Raw genomic sequence first — 11,381 nt, forward strand, 5'->3', positions numbered from 1 at the left:
TCTGATACAGGGCTTTGTATGGATCCTACTAAGCTAGAGGCCATATGTTCATGTCCACTTCCTCAGGGACTGAAAACTATTCAATGCTTTATAGAGTTTTCTAATTATTATAGAAATTCATCAATAACTTTTCTACAATAATCGCCCCTATAACACAAATGATAAAAAGGGCACCAACACTCACAATTGGACTCGTATATCATTGGAAACTTTTGAAGAATTAAAAAACACTTTTTTTCATAGCTCACATTTAAGTTCACCCTGACATATCATTATTCTTTATCACAGAAGTTGATGCCTCACAAGCTGGTGTGGGTGCAGTTTTATCCTAAATAAAGAAACTTTAAGACTCTTACACCCGTGTCGCATTTATTCCAAAACGTGGTCAAATTCCGAAAGAAACAGGGAGATATATATATATCTTATTTTTTATTTTTTTTATCTTTTTATTGTTTTGTAATTTATACATATCAAAATACAGATTTGGTATAGCGAGTTAACAAATTTGGTATTTCACCATTTTAAACAAAACTAAGATAACACATGTCATCAATCAAGAATAGCGATAGGGTCAAGAATAGCGATAGGGTCATCACAAAGTTCGTATCATAAGTTGTGGCCGTCATGTTTTGTGGTATCCTTAATGTTCAGTTGGTGATATCTTCGTCAATCTTCGGGGAGATGGTATCTTAGCTTATCACATTACTAAATCTATCTGTAGTTGAAAGATAACAATGTTTTTATCAAATACAATGTGTCCTGGTTGAACTTGGTATTTCCCATATGTAGATACAGGAGGAGGAAGAACTCCCTTCCGAGGGTTGAAAAACCAAGACTCTGTTGGGAGTGCTCGCTAAGGGGATGGGATGTGGATACATTTATGTAAAGGGGATATATTGTAGCACTGTAAGAATATTTCGAGAAGGTAATTACGGATGGCTTTGACGTATCTCACACCAATCGGTTTCCTTCATATATATATATGAAATTCTTGGCTATTGTACTAAGTTTCCTAACCCTGTCTGAAATATTCTATGACAAGCAATACTGCACCTTCTCTTAAACTGTATTCTCAAAATAGATGTGCAATGACTAATGCACAAATAAAATTATTTGTAAAGCTATTTATTTATTTAGTTTTTGTGTTCTTGAATAATGATCTATACATGAAATAGTAATTGCTCATTTAAATTTACAGAGCAGGAGATACAAACTTCTAAAGCAAATGAACATCTAATTGAAAATGAATCAAAGAAACAAAAAAAACAAAAACAAAAGTGATTAAACTCTTGAATTGCAGAGACATTAAGCTAAAGTTGTTTTGGTGACTATGTCGTCCTTTTAAAGTTGATATTTACTTTGAATTCTTAATTTAGTGAATAAGTCTACTAAATAGAATCCTGCAGCACATTTTCATTGATGTCAGTGATAGGTTAGTGAGTAGGTAAATTTGCATGAAGTGGTGACGTTTCAACATTAATTATTTAGAATGGTGTTGTGCATGATGCAGCGCAGTGAGTTCGTTTTTGAGTCTGATTGTTTATTAGGGTGGACACAGTTATTATAAAAATACATCAGATTTTTTCCATTTCAGCTATTTTGAACTTTAGCGAATAACAATTGAAAAGATTAAAATTTCCTCAGATAAATATTGCAATTATAAAATTCAATTTTGGATGTAATATCTATATTTATTAACATAACATTACTTTTTTGTTTTGTGTTATTAATTCTGGACAGTGGCTAAGTTGCCCTAATTATTTTGATAAATCAATGCAGAGGCAAAAAGAAAAATACCACTGCCTTAAAGGGGCATTATAGGGACCCAGACCACTTCAGCTTATTGTGTCCCTTCTCTTTCCCATCAAAGGTGGCGGAGCGCCGTCCCAGCGCTATTAGTCTGAGCTTGAATTAGGTAAGTGACTAATAAAGGGCTCGAGAAAATGCCTGGGATTTGTGAGACAGTCAGCTGAGGTTATGATGGAGCATGCAGGCGCCGGGGGCAAACCGGCAAATGGAGAGCGGTGTCTGAGAGTGTGTGTGTCTGCTTAGCTGACTTGGTCTCCTCCGATCGCATGGGAAAGGTGATTTTACTCACCTTTTTTCCCACGCCGTTCCAGTCTAGCCGAGGCTGGCCCCACCTCAATGGCTGAGATAATCAATCTTGAAGATCTCAGCCAAGCCAATGCTTTCACATATCAAAGCATTGGGAGGCTGTCGCACGTAGGCTATTCAGCATCTCCTCATAGAGGTGCACTAAATCAAGGGGAACATTCAGCATCTCCATGCAGAGCGTGGCTATGCTGAAAGTCATTGCTACACACTGTACAGCACTAGACTAGGAATCACCTCTAGTGGCCATCTGAGTGACGGTCACTAGAGGTGTTACTTGGCAGCAATGTAAAGGTAGTGTTTACATTAAAAAGCCTGCAAGGATAGGCTATAGACCAGGTCTGCACAACCTGCTTCCCCCCAGATGTTTTTAACTACAACTCTCATGATCCCTTTTCTATCTGTTTCATGAAAAAAACACGAGCATAGGCTGTTTCATGAAAAAAAAAAACCTGAGGGACACAGGTTGTGCAGGCCTGCTATAGACACAAGAACCACTGCATTAAGCTGTAGTGGTTCTGTGACTATAGTGTCGCTTTAAGAATTGTATTTTTGACTCTGAAAATAAAGCTTTGTTAGTTACAAAAAAACCTGGCTCCTAACTTTTTTTGGCGGCCTCCTTGATTCCAAGCAAATCTGTTCAGGGCCTGGACTAAAGGGTTTTTAACACTTTATTGGCTGGGGGAGCCTTGAGGGGAATACAGATATGTATTCCTAACACTACAGAATCCATTTAAAATAATGAAAGTAAATGTACAGCATTTTATATTATATAATATATAGGCTAAATTAATAGTAAAATAATATATTCCTTCACTAGTGTCTTGTCTATATACATAATTTTGATTTGAAAGACCTCTGCTATATTTTGTATTACATGTGTATTCGATTTCTGAGTCTTATATGGGAGTATCTGACTGATATATTGTAGCAGCATTCAAGAATGTTATCATAGTGAGGATTTACTGATTTTGTTGATATATTCCATGAAATCAAGGTGAATTTCCGATTTAAAGGCATACTATAATCACAAGAACAACTACAGCTTAATGTAGTTGTTCTGGTATCTACCGCCTGTCCCTGCAGGCTTTTTAATGTGAACACTGCCTTTTCAGAGAAAAGGCAGTATATACATTACTGCTTAGGAACACCTCTAATGGCAGCAACTCAGTCACAAGACTTGCTTCCTTGACATGAATGTGCAATAAACTCTGCCAAGTTTTATGATCTCAGCCTAGTAGGCAGAGCTGGGCGGGGTCAGCCATGACGAGACTCACGTGGTGCTGAAAAAAAAGTGAGTAAAATTCCTTTTTACTCATCTGACAGGGGGGCTTGGGGCCTAAATAGCTCTATAGCTATAGTGTTTGTATTCCTAACACTCTATAGTGTTCCTTTATGGACAATTTAGTCACACTGTAATCATAACTGATTTGGAGAATATTTCTAGTATTGCTATTTTGGCCTAAATATTGAATTCACTTTGAATTACCAGGAATTCTTACTATAGCAAACAACCCTGTGTGCACTAGAGATCACAATTTTCTGTTTTATCTATGTATGTTTAATTTACTCTGTTTGCATTTAATAAATATAAAGTATCAGACAGAGATGGTGAAACGATGGTACAGTTGCACACACTGGTTTTTAGAAGCTTCTGAAGTGGAAACTATGGAGAAGTCTATGTGAAAAGGGGAGGATTATTAGGAAGATAACACAGAGAATGTGACGGAGGTATATGATATTCACATGGAAAGAGTGAGTACATATTAGATTAGTGGAATGAGTGGGAGAGCTAATGATAATATGGAGAGTAAAGTGCAACTGAGGGGACAGAACTTACAGGGGGAGCAACATTTCTGGGGGAAATAATTGGCCAGTGGAAGGAGACTGGCATTGAGAGTGTGGGAGAAGAGACTCACATGGAGAATGGTGGAAGGGACATTAAAAGTGAGAGAAGAAAATTGGCGTGGGGTAAAAGAAGCAGAGTCATATGATGGGTTGGAGAAGGGGTCTGTCACTGACAGTAGAAGATCAAGGTATGGAGGCTCAGAGAATAGAACTTATACGGCAAATAACATAATGATAGGTTGGAGAATGGGTATGTAATAGAGGGTGAGAGAAGAAAGTTGAAACAAAGAGGGTGATAGAAAATGAATATGATATAAATTCATATACATATATATGATATAAAAGTAACAATTTATTGTGTACAATTTATAAAAAAACAACTAAAATATATCTAAATGGCAGTATAAACAAATTCCTGCTTACTGGAAACGGTGGTGAGCATAACGGTATGTGTTCCTGTTTGCTCACATCAAGACCGTCCCACACTGGGTGATGTCTCCTGAATCACAGGGGTTGGATGGAGCTCCTGTTGTGAAAGTCGGGTCGGCAGGCAAGTATAAACTCGTTCCCTCTTCCGTATTCCCGGCTCGTGTTTAGGCTCCGCCTCCTCTGTCACGTAACAGAGCACGTAACGGGAACACATACCGTTATGCTCACCACCGTTTCCAGTAAGCAGGAATTTGTTTATACTGCCATTTAGATATATATTTAGTTGTTTTTTTTTATAAATTGTACACAATAAATTGTTACTTTTATATCATATATATGTATATGAATTTATATCAGTCCATGCAGATCTGTACTATGATCTCTTGTTGATTTTTCTTTCTTGCATGCTGCATACGAAATCTGAGTCCTATCCAGCAAAGTCTAAGTATAAATTTATTTTTGGTGATAGGGGCACATCTACTCTATATCGCTCCACTTCCTGTACATTATACTATAAAGAGGGAGATAGAATTGCAATTTATGAGAGAACCTGGTATCAATCAGAGATTGAAGTAGATATAGAGAACAAAAGATAATACAAAGGACGGTAGGAGAAACGGAAACGAGCAAGGTCAACACATATGGATGATAGAGAAAATAGGTTTTTATGAAGGAGAAGGAGGAACACAAATGTAGAGATTAAAAACTGAAGAGGAACAAAAATATATTCTGGGCAGTTTCAGATCTGTTTACTAGTCTTCTGCATGGCTCAAAATGTCCACCATATTTGATATGAGCTATGTAGAGAAAGCATAATTTAGTAAAAACCCATCATGGCTGAAATTATGTTTGCCGAGCTAATTTATCTAAACTAAAAATAGTTTTTAAAGGATCACTATAGGGTCAGGAACACAAACATGTATTCCTGACCCTATAGTGTTGAAACCACCATCTAGCCCCCCTGGCCCCCTCATGCCTCCATAAATATAGTAAAAATCTTACGGTTTTCAAGCTTGAAGCTGTAACTCTGCATGCTGTTACACTTAGAAAAACAAGCAGTGTGTTGACATCATCAGAATTGGTGGCCTGATCCAATCACAATGCTTCCCCATAGGATCGGCTGAGACTGACAAGGAGGCAGATCAGGGGCAGAGCCAGCATGATTCAAACACAGCCCTGGCCAATCAGCATCTCCTCGTAGAGAGGAATTGAATCAATGAATCTCTATGAGGAAAGTTCAGTGTCTGCATGCAGAGGGAGGATACACTGAATGTTTGGATGCATTTTAGGCAGCCATGACCCAGGAAGGATCTCTAACAGCTATCTAAGGAGTGACCAGTATCACTAGGCTGTAATGTAAACACTGCATTTTCTCTTAAAAGACAGTGTTATACAGCAAAAAGCCTGATTCTACTCACCAGAACAAATTCAATAAGCTGTAGTTGTTCTGGTGACTATAGTGTCCCTTTAACAAAAAAAAAAAAAATTGTATGAATGTAAATGTATGAATGTAGATATCCAACCAGGGACTTTAGACTGCCAGATAACATAAGCCACGGATCCCAAGTTTGAATAAATGTTAACGTTTAAATAACTGTTATATGACAAACAAATGACTGCATACATAAAATGAGTTATTTTCTAGACAGTGAAATGAAGCTAATTGAAAACCAAATTGCATAAAATAGCCGATTAAAATGAACTCTCCAAATCATCTGTACTTATTGTGTGGCTTTTTTTAGCTTGAATTTTGCAACACGGTTTTCAGTTCGCTGTTTCATGAATAAACTCCCAAAACAGTAAAGAAATATTGAGTATGCTTTTCACTGTGGTTATCAGATTATAGAATATAAAATATGCATTAAATAATACTTAACACATGTCTGATTAAAACAGCATTACTTGCGAATCAGCACAATCGTATAGTGTGTTGTGTAAATGCATATCAAGATACATTTCATAGTTCATAGACCCATTTACTTGATGATCCTCTATTCCCCCCTAAAAAAGAAGACTGTGCTATATTTTCTAGGTTATTCTATCACTCAAGCATGATTAATAAGGTATCATTAAAAAAAAACAAAAAAAAAAAACTAAAAAGTGTATTTACCTTGATAAAATCAAATTTTAATAGCAGTGATAATTATTCTAAATGACATACACTGCATCTGTTTCTAATTCCTTACCATAAAAAATAGGCATATAATAATTGCAAAAAAGAGACGGATGAATTACAAGTTTTTAGCTACATATATATATATATAGAGAGAGAGAGAGCGCAAGAGAGAGCGAGAGTGAGAGAGAGAGAGATTTTTAGCCTTTTGGATATTGTGGTCTAAAATTTGCAATTCCATTTACAAGTTGAAAGGGAAGTGAAAATCCGCAAAACAAACTCTGCTTTAATCTTAGCTTTAGTATTTTAGCTTGAATGTTGCCATTCAGCTTCCAGTATGGTCCAGTTCATAGTTTAGTCAATAAACCCCATGCAAAATTTAGTCCATTATAGCCGTTTCAACAAAATCTGCAGTTCCCTTGGTATAATAGTTAACCATGATCGTCTTACAGGGGTAGGCACTAACGTGACAATTCAAAGTGAATTTGAACTAAAATGTAAAGAGACACTGTAATGCTGACACTCTAAATATTACTCATTAGTTTCAGGGCCCACCCACCTGCAATTCAATTATCGCAATGAAATAAAACAAAATAAAACATTTAGCGCACCTTCTTTCCAGCACCGTGTCTCCCTTGGGACTGTCGCCTCTTTTCCTCGTCTGATGTCATCCTGGAGGCATGCCTCTGGAGACATGCCTCCAGGATGATGGTCCAACCAATGTTCCTCATAGAGGAGCATTGGGGTCCTTGGGCGCATGCGCAGCGCTTGCTGTGATGCGTCTATAATTCTTCATGTGCACGTGATGTCATGGTAAGCTAGCGTATGAGAGCCAGAAAGTAAGTCTCGGCTCTCATATCCAGAGGCTTCTAATTATTTAAATAAGGTAAGTTAGGGCCACTAAGAAGGGGAGATTTAGATGACATTGTTATAGTGAGTACAGTGTTCCTTTAAGACCAGAGAAGCTGAATTTAAAGCATTTCTGACTTTGAAATGTTTTACAGTTCGGCTATTTTGAACTTTAATATGAATTTCACTTTCACTTCTCTCTTTTGTGAATAGCCCTGTTATTCAGTGAAAAGTTACTACACCTAACATGCCACTATTAGCCGACACACAGATTGCTATTAGCTGACTGATATAAGTACACTTTACAAATTTGTATCTACTTTCATGGAATGCTTATTGTTTTGTGCGTGATTGATAACCTTTTGGTTTTCTTTATGGTTGCTAGATCCAGTCTCATAACTTAAGTTAGCGTTATATATTAAGTCATGTATGAAGACTTAACACAAGTAATTGCAAAGAATGCTGAGCCAAATTGCCCTCACAGTGCGCAGTTTTGATACCTATGGGCACTTTTCCATGAGTTTAGGCTAGCTTGCTATGTTTAAAAAAAAATAAAAAAAATATTATAGATATCTTTGCGTACACCTGGTTGTCAACACCTGATTGAGTAATACTGAATTTGTTAACGGTAATAGTCTCTCGAGGCACGTTCTAATGGAATATGCTGCATACACCTAAGGATTACAATAATGTATTTTCCCCACTGGCTAATTTGAATTAACCCTTTGCATGTCTGGCATACACCACACTAAAATTGCTCTGTCGCATTCATTTGATAGATGCAATGTTAACACAGAATTCTTTGGCACTTGAGCTAGAAAGCATGTGCATCTGAGAAAATGATCACACATGGGACAACTGTTCAGGAAGGCAACTAGAAATAGTTATCTGTTGCTTAGTGAAAATGTAGGTGAGATGTGAAAAGGAAATTTACATGGCTGATTAACGTTAGTATTAACGTTAGTGTGTTTGGTAAGTTATGGGGTTCAGGGTTAAGATAATTAATGTTATCAATATCCTACCATGTGCTAGGTAGGAGCACATAAATCCATCACCATTTAATAACTGGGATAAGTAACATTTGAGTTTGATATGTAGTATCCGCATAATCCACTCTGAACACAGACAGATGACAGACAGACAGATAGATAGACAGACAGACAGACAGACAGACAGACAGAGTGTCCCCGTCAATACACTTAATGATAGATATTCACCTCTAAATAACTTTAGTTTTAAGCTCTAAGGAATATGTTGGTGCTATATAAATGCTGATATGTATGTAATAAATAAAATAAAACATAACTTAAATAATGAATGTCGCGGGCACAGGTTACATATGAATTTATCATTTTAATAAACATAAAAATATTAATACTTGTTATTTTGACTTACCGGCTGCCTGTAAGCACTTAACCAGTTTTTCCAGAGTAGGACTTTCAGCTGGTGAAAAAATGAAGCCATTGATTCCCAAGGTCACTTTTAAAATGTATAAAAAAATAACTGTGTATTAAACACATTAAAAAAAAAACAAAAAAAAAAAACTATCTGATCTCACGCATAGCTGTAGGTTCTTTTGTAGTGACTGATAATGTAGAAATCTCAGACGCGGTTAAACAGCTGAAGCTCTGCGTGTTTAGCTGGTGAAAGCAGAGAGAGTCTTATTTCCCTGCTAATGAGCCCTGATTGTGAGTGGTGTTGTGTTCAGGGAAACCAGGAGATGCTTCTGATACACTGTATGGCCTTTAAAACACACCTTGCTATCACCACTCCCCTGCTATTTCAAAGACACACCTATAATTCATCTCAATGACATATGTCACACTTCAACAAACAGATATATTGCTCGTGAATGTGTTGCGGGAGAGGAGAATTTCACAATTTCCTGCTCTTCTAGGAATGAAACGATCAAAAGCACTATTAGCAAGCATTATTTAATATAAAAAAAAGCTTTAAGTTAAGTTCATAAGATACTATACACCTATATTAAAACAAACTAATGAAGGAATTGCTTGAAAAATGCATTATTTAATACTTGTTAGTCTACTTTGATAAATGGGAGAGATGATCGCCCATTTACATATTTCAGATAACAACGATAAACAAAACAATTGCAAATTATGAAGAAAGATCTCAGTATTGTTTCACCACAGCCGTTCCGGTAAGCTGAACTGCCTTTAGTGTTTAGACAGATATTTTAAATAATAACCCTTTCTGTGGTGTGTTTGTCATCTTTATCTAAATGCAATCTCCATAATTAGAGAAATAGTAAATTTGAGAACATTTTGAACTTATTAATAGCCATGGTAATTAAGTGGGTTCGGGAATTGTTTTCTTATTAAATATTTTGATCTAGCAAAATTAATTAGATTAACATTAACACTTATTTATTTAATTGTCAAAATGCAAAGGTATTTTTTTTCCTTTCTTTATAAGTTAGCATTGCGATTATTTAAGACTTGCATAGAATTAGAATTGAGTTCAAAAGAAATTATGTTGATAACTACAGATTGTTGACTTCGCCTGCCAGTCAGAGTTACAGAAGGGTTTTTCGTCCAAACTAATTAGTTTTGAGGAGTTAAGTAATCAAAGCACCTGTATCCTAATGACACTTCTACCCTGTACAGGAGCCTGATCCTTAAAGTTGGCATTGGTTAGACGCAATGGACAAACTCAAGATTCCATACTTATAATGCAGTCCATTGTGGCTTTTTAGCTATCCAGGCTACTCGTAACATTGATATGCTTTGGTTTAAAAAAAAGCTTTTTTTGTCTTTCTTGTTCATCTAGCTAGAGTACTTTATTATATTTACCTATCCATGCTTATCATAGCCATTAAACTGCTACTATCAAATATTAAATAAGCTGTACAATACGTAGTCTATTATAAATCAATGCCTTACTACACAGTTAAAACCTTGTATTATCTTATGTTCATTACTGAATGAATCATAAGACACGAAAATAAAAATGTTTTACATTCTTGTCTTTACTTTTAAATAAAATTTATGATCATTACTTGATTAAAGGTATTACGTTATGGCAGTCATGTGAACCGTTGTTACACCTATCTTTATGCTTGTACTGTACTTTTCATATATGCCTCAATAAAAAAAAAAGAGGTTCAAAAATTTGAATCAAAAAGTGTCTTGACTATATTTTTCCTTAATCTGGTTTAGTGCAGGGGTATAGGGAACGTTAACTAATATGCATATAGTGAGAAACTGTGTTAGATGGAACTCAAGAGGGTAGAACATAGAAAAACATGATTAGCAGATTCCAAAGGTCTCAAACGTATTACATTTTAAAAAGAAACATACAAAATAATAATTTAGTGGTGCACCACATCCGTCAAAGTATTTAGGATGGGTAGTATGCTATATATCACTAAATGTGTAGACTTGATCAAACATGGTCCACATCTGGGTATGGGTAAAAACCCTTCTATAAGATGTCTATATTGGGCCTTTTGATGTTAAACCATAGAGGGGGACATCACTCATGTTCAGAAATGACTTGAAAATGTACTCAGGCAGCTTGTAGAGCCATTCCACAAATTAACTTAAATAATAATCAACAAATGGATAGGTTTATAAACAGTATCTAAGTTACTATAATTTCTTATCATAAGATATGGAACCCATGGGAAGAGTATGAAGGCAATGCAGTAAACATTTCCCTCTGTTTGTTAGAAAGGCACTTTTCATTGACTTGAACCACCCTTGTTTATCTCCCTATTTATTTATTTTTAGAATCTTACATTTATTAATGTTCTTTTTTAATGAGGTTTTCTTGTTTGTTTGTTTTTTTTTTTTGTAGTTTTTTTTTAACCTACAAAGTTTGTTAAATAAATGTTGTTATTTTTTTGTGTGTCTGGTTTTCTTCCGTACATCTGTTTTGTAAACATGATTACAAATCAAGTATGCATGAAAATAATTAACCCCTTAAGACCGCAGCCAAATGTACAAGTTGTGATCCAAACAAAACATAAACAAAACCTGACATTTGCGCTATATGTCTGTCCAACCGT

At 35.7% G+C, this 11,381-nt stretch overlaps 1 protein-coding gene across 1 annotated transcript in view; it reads right to left on the bottom strand.

Moving 5' to 3' along the window:
• The window catches only part of LOC134571247 (uncharacterized), a 149,596-nt gene extending 140,781 nt beyond the window's left edge, over positions 1-8,815 (bottom strand). The window contains exon 1 of the mRNA XM_063429420.1: positions 8,747-8,815. Within this exon, the coding sequence (XP_063285490.1) occupies positions 8,747-8,815 (69 nt within the window). The remainder of the gene's footprint in view (positions 1-8,746) is intronic.
• Between the last annotated feature and the right edge of the window lie 2,566 nt (positions 8,816-11,381).

The sequence above is a fragment of the Pelobates fuscus genome, chromosome 8 (genome assembly GCF_036172605.1).
Source record: "Pelobates fuscus isolate aPelFus1 chromosome 8, aPelFus1.pri, whole genome shotgun sequence".
Classification (NCBI taxonomy): domain Eukaryota; kingdom Metazoa; phylum Chordata; class Amphibia; order Anura; family Pelobatidae; genus Pelobates; species Pelobates fuscus.